Consider the following 25,204-nt stretch of genomic DNA (forward strand, 5'->3'; position numbering starts at 1 on the left):
TCGGCGGCAATTTGGCGGCGGGTCCTTCCCTCTGAGAGGGAGTGAGGGACCTGCTGCCAAATTGCTGCCGAAGACCCGGACGTGCCGCCCCTTTCCAATGGCCGCCCCAAGCACCTGCTTCCTTTGCTGGTGCCTGGAGCCGGCCTTGGCAGGACGACCCCTATTGGGTCACTCCCTGCCAAGGGGCCATGAGGGTCTTCCTTTGAGGTCAGCTCTGGTTATGAGCAAAATGCTGACCCAGCCAGCCACCAGATGGATGGGAGACTTTGGTCTCTCACTAAGGCTGCTCCAGTATCAGATCCCTTGTTGGCAGAACCAATACAGTGTAAATAAAGGCTGCCACTAGTCGCAGAACCCGGTTGTCAGCCAAGCTCGTTCTGCAACAGGCTGGATCTTCTGGGGACCAGCCTTCCAGCCAGGTCACCTTTCAAGTTCAGGCCCCTTCCAGTATAACAGAAGTCTTGTTCTTCCACCCACCTTGTGGGCTTAGTTCTCTGCCCCTTCTAGGCTATCTTGAAGGCTTTCTGTCTTTTTTAGAGATTTGGATCCCAGGATGCTTCCTTTGGAGTCTCTCTCACAGTCTATCACTCGTTGGAGTTCCCTGCTTTTTGCCCCCTACTCCCACAGGCCTGTAGAGTTCTTGCTCCTTTAGCAGGGCACTTTCTCCCCAGAGGCTCTTTCTCTCCTAGCAGCTTTCCCCCACTGCCTTCCCTCCCCGTGGAGCCCACGAGCTTCTCTCAGGGACCTTCCTGCAGGCCATATCTCAGGGACCTACGCTGCACCCTGTGGGTGCCACACCCTGCCAGAGGTGCCTGCTTTCTGCAGTCACTACCACAGCTTGCTCCCCGAACTGTGCCTCTCAAGTCTTTTTACAAAGCCCAGCTGTTTGCCATACTCACACCCGCCCCATTAGTCCCACCTCCTCAGGAGGAGAGGCAGCTAATTATGGCACAGATGGGGCTAATTGGACAGGGCCAGCTGACCCTGAAAGCGACAGGCTGCCCTGTTAAACAGATAAAGGGGCCCCTCAATCCCATTTTACCCGCCCTTCTCTATGTGCTAATGCACTTAGGAAATGGTTGTGAAAGAGGATTTCTTTGCCTGCCTGGACTGGACATCGGGTACCATCCCCAAGAAAAGAAGACGCTCAGGACCAAATTGTCAAGTGCTCAGCACTCTCCCGTGAGAGTGACCTTTACAAAGCACTTGCCACCCAGCCACTCCCAGAGGGATGCTCCTGGTCCAATTTTCTAACCACTTTGGTGCCTAAATGGAAGCGCTGTTTTGCAGAGCTCTGGCCTTGGTTGGAAGTGATACACGTTTCTTCAACGGTTTATTGGTTTGTTTGGTTTTCTGGCTGTCTGGGTTTTTTTTATTTGTCTAGTTGCTTTGGCAGTCAGGGCTGCGATGCTGACACATTGTTCCCCTCGCTGTTACTGAGCTTTTCATTTCCTCAACAATCAGAACCCTGGACCAAAGGAATAAGCTGGGCGCAGTAGGATTGTGCAGAGTGAGCACATGCTAGATAGCGGCTTTCGGGACTGTGCACCCCGTCCAGAGCACGAGTCCACTCCTCTGTGTGCATGGCAGGTCCAGTCAGAGGGTAGGAGCATCCATGCAGCAAAGGAGGGAGGGTGGGGAAGGGTGCCACAGAATTGAGGAGCAAGGTAGCAGCCGAGCGTGGTTTGGGATACAGTGATGCTAAAGGGAACTGGTCCCCAAGCAAGTAGCTATGACTCCTCGGGGTTGGATGCACACCCTGAGATGAGACGCTAGGTCTCAGCTCCTAAATCCATGGAAGCCAATTGAAATCTCCACTGGAGCTGCCCAAGAGGTCACATCCATAGTGACACGTTGCAAAAATGCCTTGTGGCAGGATGGACAAGGAGCTTCCTTTGGGCCAGGCCTGTCTCGGAAGGTCACCACAGGCAGGGGGACTGGAGGAGAACAGCAAACGTTTCCCTGATACGACACTGCCATTTTGCCAAATGGCAGGGCGTTTAGTGAACTGGATGAAACTGGGGGGAGTGGCATGCCCGACGCCCTCTGGAATCTGTCAAAGTGGTATTGCATTTTGCAGCTTTGTCCCCAGACCCAGTGAATTCCCCCTGTCCTGGAGCCCTGCACCTTCTCCCTTTGCGTCTTTCTACACCACCCACATCACCATCCCACAGTCGAGACCCGGGGCACTCTGGTCAGCAGCCACAGCTCAAGGCCAGAACAGGGCCAAGGAGAAGGAATTTCCCCTACTCATGGGAGCTGAGCTACGCTGGTGGGGCAGCGTGGGGCAAGTCTGTCCTGATATTGCCCAGTGGTAGTTGTTCTGGTAAAGAGAGGACTTTGGAGTCCAGCACCTTTCACCAGTGCCAAACACACTGACAAGTGCCAAACTCAGGGTAGAACAAACAGCCACCGACAGGTTTCAGACCTAGCTATGTGCCTGCCATGTGTTTCTCCCCAGTACCCAGCATAAGAGCATGTAGGCTACCAGTGGGTTCTCTGCCTGTCAGTCTCTCTCACTAACGCCCTTCCCCTCGTGCCGTTGCAGCGCCGGAGGTCCTGAGGAGCGCCGAGGGGGAGAGAGTGGCGAGAGAATGAAGAAGCCAACCGCGCAGGAGAAGCATGAGGTGGCAGCAGTTTGAAGGGCTCCGGCTGATGGTCCCATGGGCATTGCTGCTATTGGTCCTGAGTCTGTGCTGCCGGGGGTTGGTAGCCGCCGCCGCAGCCGGCCCGGTGCCTGACCAGCATGCCGCCTCCTCCTCCCCCGGCCAGGCGCCGCTGGACTGGCTGCTCACCGACCGGGGACCATTTCACCGAGCTCAGGAATACACCGACTTCGCCGAGCGCTACCGGCAGGGTTTCACCACCAGGTACAGGATCTACAGGTGAGAGGGGGAGCTGGCGTTCCTTCCCTAGCGGGCTGTCTCTCTACAGGGGCGAGGTGAATGCGCTTGGAGAGGAGGGGAGAAAAGAGAGACAGGGTGGGGCAGGCAAATATGATGAGCTAGCATGTGTATGCGCACGTGTGTGCATTGCTGCCCTCTAGTGGAATAGAACAGATCTGCTCAGATAGGAGTGCTGTTCACCTCTTAATTCCCATGTAAGCCCCCATGGGGTGAATCTTCCCCCATCGCCCTCCCATGAATTGGGTGACTGCAAACAGATCTTGGCAAATCCTCAGGAGCCACTGTCCCAACTCTGCTGCTCTGATGCGCATTTGTACATTACCACTGGGGATAACGCTAGAGGATCACCCAGTGTGAGCCAAACTCTGCCCTTCTCAATGACACACACGGCTGCAAGTGGTGTTTGGCCCTGGATTTGCAGTTTAAATAGAAAGGATCAAATTCATTAAAGCTAGGGCTGGATTAGGCCCAAGGAGTTTCCAAGGCAAATACACCCGACCCTTGCTAACCTCCCTGCTATACTCCACTGACCACCCTGGGGCTTCAGCCGACTGAGAGGTGGAGCTAGTTAACAAGGAAATATTGTCATACATAATTGAACCCCTTTTGTCTAAATAACTGAACGAAGCCTGTTTGGGGATGCTAGATCTCAGGGTGGGTTTTTAGGTATTGTCTTTGTTCATTTACTCATGGAGTTACTAACTCTGGCAAAGCCTGTCCCAGTCAGACATGAGCTTTTAAGCCAGGCTGTTCAGACCCAATGCTCCTCAGGACAGTGACTGGCTCGCACTATGGGCTGGGCACGGTGAGGCCCTAATCTCAGTTGCAGCCTCTAGCCTCTCTTCTATTGGAAATAAATAATGCCAACAGGCCAGATTCTCAGATCTTCCGTCCTTGGGTGCCGCTCAGGGGATGCCAAGGGAGAAGAAACCGCCCTCCATGCTTTCTTGGGGATATCCCAAGTAGTGCAGAGGGCATGTCAATGTAAAGGTGGAAGGAAGCAGCAAGTGGAGTGACCAATATGCCTAGTCCTTTGGCAGTTTCCAGCTGCCATGTGGTCCCTATGGGGCCATAGCCAGCTGGTGCAGTTTGATGCTGCTCTAAACTGTTCTGAGTCCAAGGGCAGAGATTCAGGAAGCTGTAACTGGCCACAACTGGCTCCCAAAAGCTCTCCTCCTCCCCCTCTCCACTGTACTCAGCATAATCTGGGCCAGCAAGTGCAAATCAGTGAGGCTTCAGTGTCATTCGCCTCACCTGCTGGCACAGAGCTGATCCCGGGCAGGAGCAAGATGAATTCTGATGGGTGCAGTAGCGAGCCAGGCCTTGGAATCCAGAGCAGGCAGCTCAGTGCACAAGTGGGTTGAACCAAACCTAAATGTGATTGAGAAAGAGAAAAAAAAAACCAGGCAGGCAAATAACCCCGCGATGCCGTCAGACCTTACTGTGACTTCAGAGAGCACTGGAAAAGACGTGCTATTTATAGGCCATCCTGATTGCATATGTAGAGCAAACGGGACAGGTTCTTCATGGAGCTTATGGCAGAGGGGGACCTGTGGCGCTGAGCCTTGCAGGAGCAAGTCAGGCAGCGTGATGGGCTTTGATAAAGGGCTGGATCATTTTATAGGCAGCAATAACAGTTATAGCTCCAATAACACCACTTTTCATGTCTCTAGCCTGGCCATCTGAGCATCTCTGAGTGCTTGGCCAGCTCCCAGAATGCAATCTTTCAACGCCCTTGTGCGCAGCAGGGAAAGACTGTTAGCATGTCGTTCTCGCAGCGACGGGCCAGGGTGGGTGCTTGGCACAATGGCCTGCGTTGAGCGGCAACCTGGAGCTGTATTACCTCTGGGAGAGATTTGGCTTGGGAAAGTACAGCCCTTCCCCCAACTTGGGGTTTGAGCCTGGGACTTACAAAGCTAAAAGCATGAGAGGCTATAGTAGGGCCATTAGCCTCTGATGTGGAGCAGCCACTAGAGGGGGACATAGAGCCCCATTTGCTCCATGGGTTACACATGCACCCTCCCTGTACCATCTCTTAGAATGGTTTAGCATATTCCTCCTCTCCCCCCCCCCCATCTGCCCAGCCAGCTGCAGTGATCAGTAAAGAGGGGAAATGGAGCCCTGGCTTCCCCCTTCCATGTCCCTGGGGGGTGGTAGGAGGGAGCGCTCCTTCCACTGTCCTGAGCACAGGGGCTGTGATACTTCCTCACCCTTGCACGCTGGACACAAGGCAGGGGAAAGATGGCTCCTTGCTCCAGTCTAGCCTTGGGTCAGCAATTAGGAAAAGGCTGCCCCATTCTGTCCAAGTGAAACCCAGGCGTCTCACAGGATTCCTCCAGGAGAGAAAGAAGAGACAAGGCATCTTCATCCTGTTGCCGCACACAAAGGGTTAATTTCTACACCCTTTCAGAAGAGCAGGTTCTGGAGAGAAGGCGAGTTGCAAAAACCATGATTGTCTGTGAGGCACAGAGAGAGTATCTGCTGGGGGCAGGGATGGGGGGAGAAAAGAAAAGAAAAGATGACTATTTGAAGGCAATCAGCATCTTGCTCTCAGCATTGGGAAAACTCCGCTTTAATCTGCCACGGCTGTCACTGCAGTGCCAGAGCGCGTTTGGGTGACAGAAGTGGGGAAAGGAGCTGCTTGTTAGCACCAGTGTACAGAGGGCAGGGGACCCAGGGCTGGGTGGCTATTGGAGGGGACATTGCTCACTGGGAAAGCATGAGCACAAAACTATTAGGGAAGTGAAATCTGGGTGGTGTTTTGTGCACCTGTCCAGTCACCTGCTGGAAGCTCAGCTGGATTCCTCACTGGCACAGAGAATCCCTGACTTCCTCACACCAGGGGTGAAACGGACGTGGCCTGTACGTCACTTTTAGCCCTGCTTAAGTCCTCAGGCTTCAGTGGTGCCTAGGCTTTGTGCTGGTCTCCTGCATAGGGCGTCGTGGATTTCACCCTTAAATAGCTCTTCTGAGGACCTATTTTCCTGCCTGGTTCAGCCATGGCCCGCCCCAGACATCTGGAGTAAATGACAGGAGTGTTGGGAAGCACATGGGCTTGGGGATGATGGAACTGACTCCCCTTGCCCTGGCCCTCAGGTGGGCTGTGGTAAGTGGCGACCCAAAGTCATAACCCCAGGATCGATGTGGTGGCCTATGGGAAAGGATTCTGGCGGGTCTCCGTTCAGTTCTGAACCAGCAGGAGTCCATGTCACAAAGCCCAGGCGACCCTCACAATGGGAGCTAGCACAGAATCCATGGAGACCAATCTAATCTACCCCCTCCTCCCTAGAGGTATTGTACAGAGACTGGCTAGCGCTTCAAAGGTAAATTCCCTGAAGATTTCATCCACACTGAACATGCTCCAACCTGGGGCCAAGCAGGACTTTTGCTGCAACTGCAGCTCCAGGCTGCCACATGCCGGGCCTGGCCAGAATGGGCACTGGAACTGAGAGCAGGGATCTGGGCTCTCCTGTGCTCTCCATGACCTCCCTGCTCGGCCTAGCCCCACAGCGGAGGAAGCTGCCTGGTTTGAATACAGAGGGGACAAGCGGCGGACCTGAGGGAGTAGATTGGGACCAGGAGCCTTGGGAGGAGACTGGGACTAGAGGGGAGAGAAAGTGTGACTGGTAGTTGGGATGGGGGGGAAAGACTGGGAGTGGCTAGGCAAGGAAACTGGAGTGGGAGCCAGGAGAGCCTGGAGCTGAGGAAGGAAATGAGGGAGAGACTGGGAACCAGTGGGTGTGAGGGGGAACTGAGATCAGATGATGAGCTGGGTCAGGGAGCCACTGGGGACAGGGGAGGTGGGCAGGTTGGCAGGGGCTGACTGGAGGCTAAAGCCAGAGGAGAGATGACAGATTGGATTAAGAGTTGGGAGAGGTGAACTCGGACTGGCTGAGCAAGGAAACTAGGACTGGGATGAGAGGCCTGAGAGTGGAGACTGGGACTAGCGATGTGAGGCAAACTGAACTGGAATTAGGAGCCAGGAGTGGGGAAGAAACAGGACTGGGACAGGGACAGATTGGAGGGAACGGTGCAAAACGGTCAAGCTTGGGGCAGTGGGGAAACAGATGCAGAAGAGTCTGTGCCCACTAAAGCACACACCCGTCCAGAGCCTGGAATGGAACCCAAAATTCCTGAGCCATGTCATTCCTCCGCTGTCAGCAAAGAGCTGTGAAACCCACTGGCAAGTTGTCCCATCCCCCCCTTCTAGTGCTGGTCCAGAAAGAGGTTAATACTAATACTGCTATCCACCTACTACTACTACAGTTCCTCCATCAGCTCCAGTGGCAGAGATCTATGTGCGGGAGCGAAGGGTTCCAACCCTGCTGATTCCTAGATTCCAAGGCCAGAAAGGAACACTGGATCATCTAGTCTGACCTCCTGTGTAACACTGGCCAGAGAACTTCCCCAAAAACAATTCTGAGAGCAGAGCTTTTAGCAAAACACCCAAAGACCTAAAGATTTCCAGTGATGGAGCATCCACCATTACCCCTCAGAAGTTGTTTCAATGCTTAATTACCCTCACTATTAAAAATACACACATTTCCAGTCTGAATTTGTCTAGCTTCCGCTTCTTGTTATCCCTTTCTCTGCCCAACTGAAGAGCCCATTAGCCAATATTTGTTCACCAGGCTGGTACTTATACACTGTGATCAAGTCATCCTTTAACCTTCTCTTTGTTAAGCTAAATAGATTGAGCTCTTTGAGTCTGTCACTGTAAGGCATGTTTTCTAATCCTCTAATTATTCTCATGGCTTTTCTCTGAATCCTCTCCGATTTATCAACATCCTTCTTGATTTGTGGACACTGGAACTGGACACAGGATTCCAGCAGTGGTCACACCAGTGCCAAATATGGGGTAAAATAACCTCGCTACCCCTACTTGTGATTCTGTTTATGCATCCAAAGATTGCATTAGCCCTTTTTGCAACAGCCTTGCACTGGGAGCTCATGTTCAGCTGATTATCTACCATAACCCCCAAATCTTTTTCAGAGTCTCTGCTTCCCAGGGCAGAGTGCCCCATCCTGTAAGTATGGCCTATGTTCTTTGTTCCTAGATGTACCCATTTACATTTAGCTGTGTCAAAACTCATATTGTTTGCTTGTGCCCTGCTTACCAAGTGATCCAGAGCACTCTGTGTCAGTGACCTGTCCTCTTCATTATTTACCACTCCCTCAATTTTTGGGTCATCTGCAAACTTTATCAATGATGATTTTATGTTTTCTTCCAAGTCATTGATAAAAATGTTGGGGCCAAGAACTGATCCCCAGAGGACCTCACTAGAAACACACCCGCTCGATGATGATTCAGTGTATACAGTTATATTTGAGATCTATCAGTTAGCCAGTTTTTAATCCATTCAAATTGTGCCATATTTATTTGGTCCCATTCTAGTTTTGTAATCAAAATGTTGTGTGGTATCAAGTCAAATGCCTTACAAAAGTCTAAGTATATTGCATCAACACTATTATCAACTGAATGTGTAATCCCATCAAAAAATATATCCAGATTCGTTTGACAGGATCTGTTTTCCACAAACCCATGTTGATTGGCATTAATTATATTACCCTCCTTTAGTTCTTAATTAATTGAGTCTCGTATTAGCCGCTCCATTATTTTATGCGGGCGTGATGTCAGACTGCAATGAATCATATGGGGTGTCAATATGATGCCACGTGACAGAATTTCTGTTTGTTCAGTTTGCTTTTTTAAAAACCCAGGAAATCACACACATTAAAAATGACATAGGTTGCAAAGTCAAGCACTCAAAAGTTAGGAAATTCCAGTATTGAGTTTGGTGTGTAATCTTAATTTGGCACCCTTGTGCATATGCATTATGATACCATTGTTAATTACAGGATCACATACAATTTTTTTCCACAAAACCCTTGCCTCATTTGGTATGTGGCATGGATCTGCTCTGGAGACTAATCAGGCTGTGTAGTGAAGGAGGCCGTTGCCTGTAGGACCTTGCCTCATTTGTTGCAGAATTGGGAATGGTGTAGTGAAGGAGACAGGGGATTGCAAGAAGAGAAAGAATGGTCTCATGGCTAAGGCAGTCAGATGCTGCCCTGGATAACTGAATTCTATCCCTTCCTCTGCCACAGAGATTCTGTGTGATGCTGGGCAAGTCACCTAAACCCAACTTTTCACAGAGGGCCACTAATTATGTATTCCTCATTTTCTTGGGTGCCCAAATTGAGATCCTGTGATCTGATTTGCAGAAGCACTGAGTATGCACCGCTGCAACTGAAGTCAATGGGAGCTGCGCTTTAAACACATAATGTACTATAAATTAATACTAAATTCTCTAAAAAACTGGGCCCTAGGTATCTATTAAATTAGTGATTATTTTTTACTTTAATCTCTGTGTGCTCCTAATCTGGAAAATGGAGATAATACTCCCTTATCTCACAGGGGTATTGTGACAATGAATTAATATTTGTGAAGCACTCCTATACTGTAGTGACAAGCACCACAGAGAAGCCCATTTAATTAATAATTCTATCTTCGGACAGGGTTGGAATAGTGTGCAGTAAATAAGGCCAGAGGCTACCCATTGAACAATGAGGAGAAAACAAAATATTGGCTAGCTGCTCCTTCAGTGAGCACTGTCCATCCTGTGCATTGAAGGAGACAGGACTCCAGGGGGGAAAAAATAGTATGTGATCACATAATTAAAGACTGTACCATACAGCATACGCACAAGGGGGCCAAAATAAGGTGAGACAGGCAACCTTAATTCTAGCATTTCCTAACTTTTGAACAATTGACTTTGCAACCTTAATAATGTTCTTTTAATGGAGGTTTTTGTGGTGTAGTAATTATTTATATGCAACAGTCACAGACTAGGACCCCATTTTGTGGGCAAGGTATAATACAATGTATAATATTATACGTAGCATTTTACATGCATGTAAATATCACAGGCCCAGGGGCTTTTTTTTGAAGTTATCCATTTTTCAGGACAACCCCAAATCCAAACATGTCCAAGTTTTCATTTTCCCCTTTATTTCTCTCTTTTTCTCTTCCCTTTTTAGTGGCAAAATGGAAAAGAGAGAGAAAGAGGGCAAAACACAGAAAACAAACCACCCCCGGTTCCCAAAAACTGGAGGAAAAAGTGAAAAATTTTGAAACCAAAATAACTTTTAATACAGATTTTCACAAAATATTCCAAAGAAATGAAAACCCTTTAGAACCCGTCAGAAGAAAAATTGTTTAGAACATTTTGAAAACACTCATGAAAAAAATCTTTCCCTTTCAACCATTTCTTGCACTAGCCATGAATGAGCAGAACAGCCTGGGGAACTATTAATTGAAGGTCAGCTCTGGCTGGGGAGGCGTGTACTGGAAACAGTGAGAATTCCAGTTAAAGGGGGGGTGATGACACCAGTTGGGTTTGCTGATTAATAACACCCTAGCAGCCTTTAACCTCGGGAGGCTGTTCAGATAGGCACTGATGGGCTTTTTTCTCCCCTTTTGCTCACTGTCCTCTTCCTTCTCCCATCCACCCACCCACAATTAGATGCATCTGATGTTTCTAGCCAGCAGAAAACTTAGGGCTGGAATAGCAGGGGTCATGATGGAAGCACTTTGGCAGAGCTGCATGCGTGGGAATCTTGCACATTGCTTGCCTAACACTCTGCCTTCCTCTAATCAGTGCTGTCAGTTTCTCACTTTAATGAGCATCAGAATGCACCTAATTGTCTCTAAAAGACTATATGGGGTTTTTCTGTACAAAACCCTTACAGCCGGGGAGGTGGTTTTTGAAAGGCAGAGAAAAGCAGAGATTCTAGTACAAGGCCCTTTTTGACAACAAACAAAGCAGCTGCTGCCAGTGCTGTGATCAGCTTGTTGTTATGAATCCTGGTGCCTTCAGGGGATTGATTTTCACCACCACCACCCTGGCCTCCATGCTGCTGCTGTGGGACCCAGAGGTCTCTGGAGAAAATGCTGGTGACGAAGGTGAGACAGGAAGAAAGAACCCCACATGGATTAAGGCAACCATTGTCTCTCAGCTCCTCGGAGGCATGTAATCAGCTAGCAACCCTTTGGATTTGTTTTGATAGCACAACAGCAAAACTCAGGGTAAGCTAATCCACCTCCGCTTGACAGAGCCTTCTGCACTTGGATCTAAAGAGCCTCTCTGAGAAGGACCTGCATGGCATTGGGGATTCGCGCTGTTGTTTTCTGGGTGGAGCCTAGCGTTCAGATTTGCTGTTGGTCCCCTGTGAATCAAGTGTGGGGGAGGCTTGTGGGGCACATGCTAAGCTAGCACATGGCCACGAACTGGAATAGGCGGGAGTGCTGATTAAATCACATTGGGGAGCTGGAAGAGCAGGCACTGCTAAAGGTCAGGACTGAGGTGCCTTGGGGGAGCGGGGCAATGCTCGGGTTGGCACAGCCAGAGGTGAGGCAGGTCAGGGTGTCAGTGCTTTGGCAGTGTGTGGGCACAGGAAGAGCCAGGGACCTACTGTGGGACAGGACCTAGGGGCGTTGATGTATGGGGGCCCAGCACTGGAATGGGGGGGCTTTGCTGATGAGGACAGGACACTGACCATGTATGGGGTATAACAGGTTTGTCAGAATAAAGCATCTCTCCCTCCTAAGCCCTCACACATGCTGACATAGGAGCAAGACCTCAAGGCCAAAACTCAGCCCCTCTGACAGGTGCCCAGTCCATACCACTAACCATCCAACAAAGGCCAAGGCCTAGCCCACAGCCCCTGATGGCAGGAGTGTCTGCCCCTCCGACCCATTAGCCAGAGCAAAGGAGGCTTTGTCTGTGGTGAGGAAATGGGGCCAAGAGGTTTCTTCCCCCCCCAGGTCAAAGCAGAGGGACGCTATTCCAGAGAGACATGTACCCCAGGCAAGGGACATAAGGCTTCTGCCGAGACATGGCCCCCACGCCTGTGGCTGGAAGAGGACGGATCTCAGACATAGTCAGAAGCAGGGGAGAGTGGGATAAATGGGGCCTAACGCCAAACACCAGCCCCTGCTCTTTCTCCCAGCTACCCATACGCAGACCCTTTGGTCTTCTTCCTTCAGCCCCTGGACAGACTCTTCTTCTCAGTCCTTCCCGGCCAGGGGTGATCTTCCTCTCCCACCCTCCCCTTCCTCGCTCCCCAGCACATCACCCCCCTGCATAGACTTCACCCCTCTCACTGACTCACCGTTCAGCTGGGCCCCTCAGAGGAGCTGGGCCCACAGCCCAAAGGTGGTGATGGGAAGGAACAAGTGACCGAAATGAACAAAAAGTGCCAAACCTGAGCCTCCATTCTCCCTCTGGAATAGCCTCTGGGCTGTCGGTGGTGATAATTTCTGGGCCAGGCCGATTGTGAAGAGCGCAGGCACGCTTGGCTGCTCAGGGCTTTGCAGTCTCACAGCGGCAACTTCAAGCGCTTGTCTGCTCTCCGACATGGCTGTTGCGCTGCCCATTTAACCTAATAAAAACCCACATGGGGTGCCATCACTGGAGCGATGGCAGATACTCCGGCTGGCCGCTCACCCCAGCCCCTCCTCCATCTCTTCCAATCACCTTTAATTAAATCGGCTGAAAGCCACAGCCTGATTTTAATTAGAGCAAAATTGCAAAGATTAGAATGAAATTGGCCAATCATTGTTTACAGGGCCATTGTTTGGGAACACAGCGGGCTGGTAAATTGCCTCTATGCCGGGCTTGCAGTGAGTGCAGACGGTGCCAGGGATGTGGGAGTCCTGCTAAACGGGGCTTGGCATGTACCATATGGCACATTTTCCAGGCTGCAGATGTTGAGATATTACTTACCAAATTACCCAATGCCAGCACATGCTGCCAACCTCCTTCCCCCGGTGGTGCCCCTCAATACAGCAAGGGGGTGCAATCCTTGGCAAAGCATGGGTATAAACCCCTGTGCACTAGCAGGGCTTGTGACAGGGTAACAGCTGAGTAGGAAAGATGATCTAGGGGATAGGGCACTGAGCTGGGACCCAGGAGATCTGGAGTCAATTCCTAGCTCAGCCATAGACTGCCTGCTTGACTTTGGGCAAGTTACTTGGTGTTTCTCAGTGCTTCAGTTCTTCCTTTGTAAAACAGGGATAATATGTCCCTTCCTGCCAGAGGTGCTGGGAGGGTAAAGGAGGGTGCTATGTGCCAAGAAAGGTTATGAGTTTGAATTCCATTGTTTACACTCTAGTTTCCTTTCCTGTCCCCCTCCATTCCCAGAATTCCCACCTCCAGGAGGTGGCATAGCTGAGCATACTCCCACGCTGTGTGGGAAAGCATCAGATCGGGCCTTCCCTTCCACCCCTTCCTGCAACAGCCCTGTCTGGGGATAGCAGCAAAGTTGGCAGTCTCACATTGCTTGGAGAGCCCCAGGCGGTGGGGCCGTGGACCCCTGCTGGCTTGTGCCCTACTCCCATTCATAAGCCGATCCAGACAGGTCAGTGGGAGTTTTGCCTGCAGTTTCAATAGGAGCAGCGTCAGGCACTGATTTTATAGCGCTGTTTCTGGTAGAGATAACACTGTATTTACAGGGTAATAACATTTTAAACCTCAGACCCCTTAGCTCAGGCATGCCCAGAGAACGGCCGTGTCCTATAGTCCATTGTTCAGTATCTTAGATGTGGAGGGGCAGAGTGCCGGGGAAAATGATTTTAACAGGCCAGAGCCCCAGACTTCTGAATCCTTTTTATTTAGTCAGTCTCCATGTACAATTATATTTACATGTAAGTATATTAGCATACCGGGGACTGAGTCTCCTCTCACCTACAGCTGTGTAAATCAGGACAATGAAGTCAAGGGTGTAAACCAGAGAAAAATCAGGCCCAGGATGTTGCATGTGGCATAAGATCTGTTCCTATAACTGAATGGTTCTATAGCATTTATAAATAGTTCAGACCATTTATGATTAATTTATTACTATTGCACATAGCATTAATACATACTGGCTTGCTATTATAACAAATGGCTCTGGGATTACCTACGTTTGTTTATAACTTTAATTTTTAACTGATATAATTAGCAAGCAATGTGGTCTAGTTGGTAGACCTGGGTTCTATTTCCTGGCTGTGCCATTGACCTGCTGAGTGCCTTTGGGCAAAACACTTCATCTATTTCCCCTCCCACCCCTTGTCTATTTAGACTGCAAGATCTAAGGTGCAGGCACTCTCTCGCCATGTGTGTACAGTGCACAGCATACTGGGGCCCTGATCTCATGCTACCATAATACTGAGCATCATGTGCCTTTCTTTGGGGCTAATACAAAACCATCAGGAGTCTTTTCATTGATTTCAGTGGGCTTTAGCTCACGCTCTCTGAAAACATCTGCAGGGTGGGAACTGCACGAGGAGAACACTGTGATCAGCTACTAGTTTGTCTTGTGGGTGGAATCCATTAGCCAGCAGTCCACACCTGTCTATCACCGGAGAGGCAAGGGGGAAGCAAGCAGCATAGCTGTGTGCATGCATTTTTCATTTCTGAACTTCGGCAAATGTTCCTACAGATTAGATGCAGCCCTCTGGTGAGGTGTCAGTGGACCAAGCCTGAAGTTTTGGCATCTCTGCCTTAGCTCTGAGTACTGGTCTGTATATCTAACCTTGGAAACATTTCCAGTGCCATGCCCACCAGGAATAGCTGATACACACAGCTGCATAGCAGAGCAAAGATTTCAGCCGCAGAATTCCCGGATGGGATCACTGTGCTGTCAGCCGAGTCCACATAGCACTTTTAGCCTGGCCACACTACCTACAAACTTGCGCACCATTGGCTGAGGCTGGTAGTAAGCATTCTCACATGCATCCACCCATCAACCCTTTGAGACTGGGGTTATGTCCCCCTAAGCATTCACTGGGCTGTGGTGTGGGGAAATGCCTGTGATAGCCTACGGGTTAATCCATTTAGATCAAAGGGTGGTAAAAGCGGGGAGGGATAGCTCAGTGGTTTGAGCATTGGCCTGCTAAACCCAGGGTTGTGAGTTCAATCCTTGAGGGGGTCACTTGGGGATCTGGGGCAAAATCAGTATTTGGTCCTGCTAGTGAAGTCAGGGGGCTGGACTCAATGACCTTTCAAGGTCCCTTCCAGTTCTAGGAGATGGGATATCTCCATTTATTATTATAATGCTTCCTGCAAATCGTCAGGATTGGCCTTTTTACCAATGGATTCGCTGGTTCGAATTTGGCTCATATGTGAAATGAGTTTGGATGCCTCAGCAGCAGGGGATGGGTAGATTCATAAACTGGAAAGCCAGAAGGGATCATTGTGATCATCTGGTCCAACCTTCTGCATCACCCAGGCCAGTGAACATCACCCAGTGATCCCCACTTCAGGTCCTTAATGTGTGGTGGAACTAGTGCATATCCTATAGGAGGCCATCCATGCAGTCTCATGCTAAAGCTGCAGAATGATGGAGCATCCCTTGGGAAGCTTTACCTGTGGTTCATCATCATCATCATCACTGTGCCTTACTCCCAGGCTGACTTTGTTTCATTTCAACTTCTTGCCTTGGTCTTTGGAATAGCAGCTGTGCATGCAGCCTCCATCCATTCTCTCTCACCCCCATCTCCTTTGAACTGAGCTGGAATTGTTTCCATTCTGGTCTCTCCTCTCGGCTGCCAGAGCAGAGTTATTGATCATACGAGGGGCGCGTTGGAGGGAGCTAGACCTGTTAGATATAGTCTGTTACCGCTAGTTATGAGAGAGACTGGCTAAATCCCTAATCTATTCAGTTCTCTGTGGGCGTACTTAACCAGCTGATATTGCAATATCCCTAGCCCAGTTCCCTCCAAATGAGATGTTTCCAGCACACATGTGGGACTTGTCGTATATACATGGATTTGTATTGTGCTGCATGCCGGCAGGGGCTCATGTACTCCACAACAAAGGCAGCCAGCACGCCTGCAGGACAGAGCATAGAGGGAGCCGGGCTTTACCTGGCTCCACGTACGAAGGGAAAGCAACTGAGATGATGTGAGGTGGTAGCTGAAGGAGAGAGAGGCTGGCCTTGTGGTTACAGCCCTGGGCTGGAATGCAGGAGATTTGGGTCCAATTCCCTGCTCTACCACTGACTCCCTTTGTGACCCTGGGTTCTGTGCCTCAGTTCCCCATCTGTACAGCATGTAACAGGGTGGCACCCCACCTCCGAGGAGCACCCTCTGGCTAGGTGTGTCTGCACCTCTGTCAGTCTGTGGTGACCCCTCCAGCCAAGTCTCACACCGTGTATATGGAACACAACTCAGAGCCCTTCTGGGGTAGCAGTGCAACAAAGTCTTTCAGCGCTCCTGACCCTGGTAGGGAGCCGTACCCGCAGGGCCTCCTCCGTGGAGGCTCTTCTGCTCTGGTCTGTTCTGGCCCCAGCTGGGCCTCTTAACAGTTCAGATCCCCTTCTGGAGTTTATCACTGTACAATTGTAGGTCACTTCCCCAGTGGCCTATGGGGGGAAACTTGGGCCCGCCCACTACTCCGGGTCCCCACCCAGGGACCCTAAGAATCACAGCCACATGCCACCATGTCCCTTTAACAACCACTTTCAGTTCCCGGGGCCACTTTCCTGCAGCCCCAGCCTTCACCAAAGCTGTACCTTACCTCAGGGCTCTTTTGTGTTCAGGCCCAACAGCCAGCCAGCAGCTCTTTCTGGCTCCCCCAGTCCCTGCCCACACTGAGCTGTCCGTGGTGCTGCAGTTCTCTTTGGCCAGCCAGGAGCACCATCTGCACCCCCCTGGCTGTAAGCAGCAACTGAGTTGGGGCTGCGCTGCAGCTCCTTTTATACTAGCTTGCAACCCTGTGAATGGCTAGCCCCTTGCAGCCTTCCTGATTGGCTATATCCCACACAGCCTATCTGTGCAGCTTGGAGGACTCCTTTACTATACTTTCCTGGGACGGGTATGGGAGGACCCTAGTCCTGCCTGTCACAAGTGGGGATGAGAATCCTGTCTGGTCTATTAGAGCGTGAGCTCTTGTGGGCAGAGCCTGTCTCACTAGGTGCCTGTTACAGTGCCTGGCACAATAGGCCCTGATCTTGCTTGGGTCTCCTTGGAACTACCTTCACCCACCACTAATGGAAGGCGGTACAATGACCAGTACATACTACAGGCTTTGTGACTGCGATGGGGGTTTATGTTCTCTCCCATTTCCCCATCCTCCCCTCCCTCTCACCTGGATACTGGAGTTCATGGCTGCTTTTCCTTGGCCTCTTTCTCCAGAGAGTTTGCCCGCTGGAAGGTGAATAACTTAGCCTTGGAAAGGAAAGATTTCTTCAGCTTACCGCTGCCCTTGGCCCCCGAATTCATCCGGAACATCCGCCTCCTGGGACGAAGGCCCAGCCTGCAACAGATTACGGAAAACCTGATTAAAAAATATGGCACGCATTTCCTGCTCTCCGCCACTCTGGGAGGTAAGTGCCCCCTGTGCCAAAGTTATGCTCCTGGGGCCAGATCCTCAGCTGGTGCAAATTGGCATTGATGTCAGTGATGCTAACTCCATTTCCACCAGCTGAGGATCTGGCCCATGCAAAATGGCCTTTTCCTTTCCTGCCTTACTTATGTAGCAGCATCGAGATGTGAGCATGGTCTGCCCAGTTCTGGGAACACTGCTTGCTCATGGAACCGCTGCTGCTGGCTCAGCAGCGGAAGTGACGACCAGCCAAGATCTTCCAAAGTGGCTAGTGATTTTGGGGTCCCAACCCGAGAACCCTGAAAAGAGACTCTTTTTCGGAGGGTGGATGTGCTGCACTTCCTGGGAAGCAGGCCCCTTTCCGGCATCTCAAGTTGGGTCCCTCAAACCACTAGTGACTTTGGAAAATTTTGGCTGCTGTTGCTTTGGTGGGGCCCATAAAAACAGCAACTAGTGTTTGGCAAGGAGAGCAGCAGAGAGAGGGGGTGGGTTTTAAAAGAGACGCATGGGTGTTTTCGATGTCTGGGAGCAGCTCGGAGCAACGGGGTACAAGCAGCAACAGAACAAGTCCTAAATACAAGGGCTCCAATAAGCATGGGGACTCTTTACTGAGTGACCATGGGGCTGGAGCAGACAGACATTTCCACTTAGCCGAGGCTAACACCTACAGCTGGTCTCAGCACTCCCAGCCTGCAGAGGGCCAGGCAAGGCGCGCTCCATCTCTGAATGGAGCAGGAGAGTCTCCTATGACTCAACCGCAGTCCTCTGGCCAAGCGTCACTGGGTCCCCCAAAGGAATGCCCCGATGCTCCGCAAGCCTCAAGCACTGGGTTGCTTGGCATTGGGGGCAAGGCCTGGAGCATGACTCAGGGCTCTGACGGGGACGTGAGAGACGCAGTAGAGATGGAGGGAAGAAGTGGAATGGGTTGTATTTGTGTGCTAGCCTCTCGTGTTCTGTCCTGCAAATGAGCCACTGTGCGAGGGCCAAGGCAGTAAAAGATAAGACGCAATGGCCCTTTAATAAGAGAGGCTGGTTCTATAAATCCACCCACAGGGACGTGTCCCCAGGCAGAGGAAGGGACGATGTAATGGAGAGATGGCCTCCAATGGTGCGCTCCCGCCTGCCCGTCAGAACCAGTTGGGATTCCTGGAAGTCTCCGCATGATTGAGCCTCCTAGTTGGGCACTGGCGAGTTGGCCAGGGAGTGGCAATGTCTCAGAGCCGGCTCAGGATGGCCACCGAGCAGCAGGGGCTGTGACACTGCTTGGGCGATCCGGGGCTCAGTCTCCAGGGTCTGATTAGAGTGGCTGGAAATCAGAGGGGCTGCAGGCTGACGTCCCCCACTGGGCCAACTCGCACGCCTGCGAAAGGCCTCGTGGGGCAGACCTACCCTGCAGCCCATCCTTCAGGCTTGTATTGCTGTGAGGGATGGCCAGCCCGGAGGGGCGGCAGGGAGGCGGGCTCTGGCTCCGTTCCTGCCCATGGATGACTGATGGTGAAGCAGAGTTGAGCATCCCTGGAGCACACTGACCGGCTCACGTGCCTGTGCAGGAGAAGAGTCCCTGACCATTTTCGTGGACAAGCGCAAGCTGAGCCGGAAGGCGGAAGCGGTCGGGACGGGAGGGGGCGGGAACAGCTCCACTGTCTCCTTGGAGACTCTGCACCAGCTGGCTGCCTCGTACTTCATTGACCGGGAAAGCACTCTGCGCAGGCTCCACCACATCCAGATAGCCACAGCCGCCATCAAGGTAATACCGCCGCTGAGCGCGGAGCAGGAGGCCCCAGGACGATGGGGGTGGGGGTGACAGCAAGGGGGACCCTGCCTATCCAGATGGGGATGGGGGCTTAGCACCTCTGGCATTAGCTTTCCAAAGTAAAGCAAAGGTGAAAGGGGTACAGAGCTCATTCCAGGAGAGATGGCCTTGCAAGTACTTACTCTGCGTATTACAGTAGCCGCTAGACACAACAGATGCTGCACAAACACATTGGAAGGAACCATCTCTGTCCCTACGAACTTACAATCAAAGTACATAAGGCAGATAAAGGGTGAGAGGGGAAACTGAGGCACAGGGTGGGATGTGACATGCCTAAGGTCACCCAGCTGGTCAGTGGCAGAGCCAGGAAGAGATCCCATGTCTCCAGACTCCCACTGCACTGCCCTAGGCACTGAGCCATTGTCACAGGGTGCCCTTCCTCACATGCCCCTCCTGTGGTAGGCTGCGGCATGATATGTGCTCCTGACTCAGTTTCCCCTCGGTCCAGCCATAAAGAGAGACAGTCTGTCTCACTGTCCAGTTCAGAGACTCACCTCTAGGCATAACTTAGTCATGTACACATACAATAGTGCATAAAACTCTCATGGTAAAACAGTTCTCCCAGTTCCCACAGGAACACTCATCTAGATACAGGGATTTCTCCAGTCCTCTCTCTGGGGACAACGCTTCCAGGTCACCCACCCATGAGTCCCCCAGCACTCCTTTCCGCCCTTGTTCCAGAGCCCCTCTCTCCCAGCCAGCCACCTGAGAGCCACCAGTCCCCTGACTCTTCTACCCTGAACACAGCTCAGCCCTTTTCAGCCTCCCGGCATTGGCTCTCCAGCTCAGAAAGGGCAGCAGGCTAACCCCTCCACTGGCCTCCTAGCATTTCCTCCCTATTCCCAGGGAAGACCCACATCATTTTCTCCTCTTTGCAACTTCCCTGTCTCTCCCAGGCAGCTCTCACCTGCTACCGCCTGACGCTCTCTTTATACGGGTCCAGCTGCTTTCTTTTAATCCCCGTTGGGCAGCTGCTAATCAGTCACAGGTGCACTGGACTCTCTTCCCTCCCATAGGGCACAGTCATGCTGTGACTGCCACTCCCTCACAAGGCATTGCCCTCTGGCTGAGAAAACTTGGGTTCGGTGGCTGCTTCTGCTACAGAACGTGTGTGACTTCGAGCAAGTTGCTTCTGTTCCCCTCTGTGATGCAGAGCCAGTAACGCACTTCCTTGGTCTGGCCTGTAAGGGGTTGTCTATGGCTGTCTCTTGCTCTGTGTTTGTACAGCGCCTGGCACAATATACACCTCTACCCTGATATAATGCGACCCGATATAACACGAATTTGAATATAATGTGGTAAAGCAGTGCCCCGGGGGGGCGGGGCGGGACCGCGCACTCTGGCGGATCAAAGCAAGTTCGATATAACGCGGTTTCACCTATAACGCGGTAAAATTTTTTGGCTCCCGATAACAGCATTATATCGAGGTAGAGGTGTACATAAATAATAATCAAATATCTGGGCAGGGGAGTCTTTACCGGACCCTCCAAACGATGTGTCTTGTTCTGACCATCTCTACCCCTTAGCAAGCTGATGTCTTGCTTTCACCTTGTTCCCTCTGTTGAGGTCCATACTGGCTCCTGTGGCTTAGCCCCTGGGTATCTTATATGACTGAGAACAATCCATCAGGAAACAAAACACCAGCCTTTCATCGTAAGAGCCAGCAATGAAATCCACCGCTCTGTATCCCACCCGTCTGATCCAAATGCCTACCATTAAACTGCCCCACCTGGTGGCCGTTCGCGGCACGGACCAACACGGCATTCTTATGCTGCGGTCTGCAGCCGGTGTTCTGTCATCAGAGTGGGGGGCTCAGGGAAACGGCTGGTGTCCAGACTCACAGGGAGACATTGGCCAGAGGGTGTGAAAAGCTCCCCTCCACCGCTCTGCTGGTGCACCTCAGCCCTGACCTACAGCCCACTACTGGTCCAGTGCTGGGCCTCCACACCCTGCTCCGTTGTGGGTAGAGAAGCCAAGTCAATCTCCTCGTGTGGTTGGAGACTGGGCTGAGAGGCTCCATTGTAAACCCTTCCTGAGCTCTGATCTTCATGCCGTAGGCGGGGGGAGCTCGCTGTGGAAGGGGGAGGGGCAGAAATGGTGAGTGGTCGAAGGAGTAATACAGTGGTCCGGTTCATATGAAATAGAAGGAACATGGGAAGAGGCCAGAAGGGCGGTGAGGTCCCCTTGCGAAATCCCGTCCCATGTGGTCTCAGGCGGCAGCTGACCTTGGAAAGCAAATGTAAGTCAGAGGCCGCAGGGCCGTCCTTGCTGAGGAGGGCTGAGGAGTTGCTGCTCTCGCGCTGGCATTGCTCTGCTACATCTGTGCCTTTCCTCTGAAAGGGTCATGCGGGTCTCAGCCTGGAGCTGCTGTGTACAGATCAGGCAAAGCGCTCATTGTGGTGGGCTATATAGGAGAGGGCTCAGCCTCCATCCTGGTCTGTTTCTCTGAAAATGGGAGGCCAACTGTGCACCTCCTCCTTCCCCTCTACGTAGAACCCAACGTAAGTGTATTTCCTCTCGCTCACTGGCTGCTGACAGCATGACCCAGAGGATGCGGCATGAACTGGGGAATCAGGAGATCTGCTTACTAGTCCGGGCTGTGGCTCTGAGTTACTTGGGGCAAATCTCTATGCTCTGAATTCCTTCTGTAAAACAGCTGTGCTTTGAGATCTCTGGACAGGCTGGTCTCATCTGGGCCTTTGGGGATCGCCTTGTGACTGTCGGATCTGCCCTCCTCTGCTCTTTGAAGCCCTCTGTGTTCATCTGATTGAGCTGAGTGGATCTAACGTGATCGATGAGCATAGAGCAGGTGTGCCACATACAGTCAGGGGACAGGAAGGGAATCTCCTGGTCCCTGTTCTCCCCACCCCCACCCCGATGCTGCACTTGGGATGCAAACTGTGGCTGGTTGAAGCCCAGTCCCGCCCTGGGCTCTCCTCCCGCAGCCTGGCAATTATAAGCCCATCTCTGGCAGCCAGCGTCCCCGCTGGGAGGGGAAAAGGAGCCTGAGCGAGGTTAGCGCCTTCCTGTTAGTTATGGGAAATTGGCCACGCTAACGAAGCCGAGCTGCATCAGGCTGGAGGCAGAGCTGCTCTCTGTCAACAGGCCAATTAGCACGCAATTATTTCCCCTTTCTCCCAGCGCTGCCGGGCCGCCTGTCTCTCGCGCTGCCGCAGACGCCCTCGCTCGGGACTGCTCTGCTGGCCTGGCTGGCTCCTTGTTGGCAGCAAGGACAGCCCTGCGGCCTCTGACTTACATTTGCTTTCCAAGGTCACCCCGCCTGAGACCACCTGGGCTGGGATTTCGCAAGGGACCTCATCACCCTTCTGGCCTCTTCCCATGTTCCTTCTATTTCATATGAACCGGACCACTGTATTGCGCCTTCATTGCTCACCATTTCTGCCCCCTCCTGCTCCTTCTATAGCCCTGCCTGGCCTCCAGGAGCTGAGAACAGAGCTTGGACTATTAGTGCCGAGTTGGCTAATGCCTGATGGGGCCACCACCAGCAGACGCCGCCCGGCCATTGCTGGGGGTGGGCTCTGGAATGTAATAGGTACTTTTCCTTCCCTAACTACTCATCTGGTGTGCCAGGCTTCCTGGGCTGGGAATTGGCCAGCATCCAGCTTCTGCCTGGCAATGCAGCAGGGCAAATCCCCTCACACGTGCAATGACTTCAGCAAGGGGATGAGAGTTCTCCGTGGCCCCAGGACTGGCACAGCCGGGGGTGCTGAGAGTCAGGCCTGCGGTGCCCGGGTAGAAGGGCACAGAGCCCAGCACTGGCATAGGAAGGAGTGCAGGTCAGAGCTCTGAACGTTTTCAGCTGCAGGCTCAGACCCTAACTGCTGAGGTGTGATGCCAGGTCCCGCCTCACTCGCTCTCTTATTACCCCCTGTTCTCGCAGGTAACCGAAACCCGGACGGGCCCTCTCGGCTGCAGTAACTACGATAACTTGGATTCGGTCAGCTCGGTTCTCGTCCAGAGCCCTGAGAACAAAGTACAGCTACTAGGTGAGGACGGCAGCCTTCCTCCTTTCATCCCCCATGCCTAGCAAGGGCCAGACCAGCCGCTACAGCGGTCATCAAGGGAGGGAGAGGCCAGTGGGAGAGAGGAGGGATACTGAACCAAGGATGGGTAGGGCCCCAAGTAGAGGGAGAGGGAGAGTGTACAGGAGTTAGGTCAAAAAAGGGCCCCATTTACCCAGAATGTCCCGATGTTGGGGGGCATGCCCCATGTCATAGGTGATCCCAGTAGGTTAGGTCATGTCTTCATTGCACGCTGACTCCTATCAGGGCCCAAGCATGCACTGCCCCACTAGTCCCAGCTGGGCCCTGGGCCCCTATAAGGTTGGATGGGAAGGTGCTTTGGAGGATGGGGAAGAGAACTGCAAAGTGGGGGTGGCTGGGGGTGGGGGAACACCAGGAGGCCAGCCCTGGAGAAGGAATGACCCTGCCCCGGCTGCCAGAACCCTCCTGCGTGATGCCTCCTGCCCCCAGCCTGGGGCAATGTGAAGCAGGATGGTTTGGTTTGACATGTGGAGATATTTAAATGCGTCGCCACTGTGGGGAGAAAAGCAACAGGAGGCGGGGTGAGAAGAAGTGGGGCAGAGGAAGGAAAAGGGGGAGGGCGGTGGGCTTGGCCGATGTAGGGCATGAATGGGATTGCCAAGTGCCTTTGTGTCCCTGCCCCCCCCCCCATCCCCACAGCCTGCACGGTGCACACTGAGCTAGGCAGAGCCATGCGGTAGGAATGCAGCTCATCCCTTGGATGGCTTAACTGAACTGGACTCCGGTTAAGGCAGTATTGTCTGTTATTATCAAATCAGTAACCCACAGAGGGGACTGCTTATTGCAGAGGCACACAGTCTCAGCTACCTGGGGAGCGACACAACACAGCTTGAGAAGGGCAAAGGACCTGGCCGTTCCGTACCACTCCTGCAGTATCCACAGCCCTCTCCCTGCCCTTTGTCTAGCGAGTGCCCCCAGACTGCACATTCGGAGAATTCACCCACTTCCCTCCTGTGACGGGTTGTTGAGACAGGAGTCTCACCGCCCGCCACAGTGACCCGACTGGGGATTGAATGGCCCAGGGCGAAGGGGTGGGGAGGGAGGACAGCAGACCAGGGAGGCATGAGGAACTGTCAGTAATCATTAACGCGGGCAGGCAAGTCACTAGCAATTCAGTGGCTGTAAGCAGGATAGAAGGGGGAGGGTTTGAGGTGATTTTTTAAAGGAAAAGGCTGGGGTGGGAGGGCCTGGACTGACAGCTGGGGTGGCAGCAAGTGATCTGTACAGGGTCCCCAGCTCGGCTGGCAGCAGTGAGTGGACCCAGCGAGGATGCCCGTAGCTGGTGCAGTGACAGCAACAATCCAGCCCAAATGTTTGTGGGCTTGAACTTGCAGCCGTGCTGAGTGTGTAACAGCTACTACAGGGTTGCTCAGCCTGTGGGTCAGGACCCAAAACTGGGTCACCAGCATGTTTCAAAGGATTGAATGGCATTTCCTGTGGCTCCTGTCCCACAGGGCTGGCTGGGCTCGCCTCCCTGCTCCAGGCACTGCAACCTCTGGGGTCCCAGCGTCATGCAGGTTTGGTCCAGCTGCCATGACGACGGGAGTCCGGGTAGGCCGGATTTCAGTGAGTGGCACTGCAACCCCATGAGCCAGGTCACAGCTCCACTCACATTAATTTGGTCCAGTCATGGGGGCAGGGACTAACCTGAGTGGCGCAGCAAGCCAAGCCCAGCCAGCCCCACAGCACAGGAGCTGCAGGATCCGCCACTGTGGGATGAGTGCCGGGTAGGATCTCACCAAAACCACTCCAGGTCAAGTCTGTAACCAGGGCAGGACGAGCGGGGCAGCTGCCCAGGGCGCAAAGCCACAGGGGCGGCTCAGACCGGTGATGCCAGGTGGCATGGAGCTCAGTGGGGTCAGCAATGCCAGGGAGGCTCGGTGGGGCCAGCCCCACAGTGTGGGAGCACCACCTCCACCCCGACTCCCCTCAGTGGGCCACCCAGCCTGTCTGGGTCAGGGGAGCACAACCAAAAAATCTAGAGGAGCATGTGACCCCACATGCTCCCCCACACGTCGCCTCTGGTAGGGGGCACAAATACACTTGCTTGCT

The 25,204-nt window shown here is 52.6% G+C and overlaps 1 protein-coding gene across 1 annotated transcript in view; it reads left to right on the forward strand.

Moving 5' to 3' along the window:
* The first annotated feature begins 2,591 nt into the window (after nucleotides 1-2,591).
* The window catches only part of LOC112107424 (BMP/retinoic acid-inducible neural-specific protein 2), a 28,964-nt gene continuing 6,351 nt past the window's right edge, over nucleotides 2,592-25,204 (forward strand). Inside the window, exons 1-4 of the mRNA XM_024201117.3 lie at nucleotides 2,592-2,885; nucleotides 17,086-17,276; nucleotides 18,826-19,022; nucleotides 22,990-23,095. Of these exons, the coding sequence (XP_024056885.1) occupies nucleotides 2,623-2,885; nucleotides 17,086-17,276; nucleotides 18,826-19,022; nucleotides 22,990-23,095 (757 nt within the window). The 5' untranslated portion in view covers nucleotides 2,592-2,622. The remainder of the gene's footprint in view (nucleotides 2,886-17,085; nucleotides 17,277-18,825; nucleotides 19,023-22,989; nucleotides 23,096-25,204) is intronic.

The sequence above is a fragment of the Terrapene carolina genome, unplaced genomic scaffold (assembly GCF_002925995.2).
Source record: "Terrapene carolina triunguis isolate 2854851 unplaced genomic scaffold, T_m_triunguis-2.0 Scaffold210, whole genome shotgun sequence".
Taxonomy (NCBI): domain Eukaryota; kingdom Metazoa; phylum Chordata; order Testudines; family Emydidae; genus Terrapene; species Terrapene triunguis.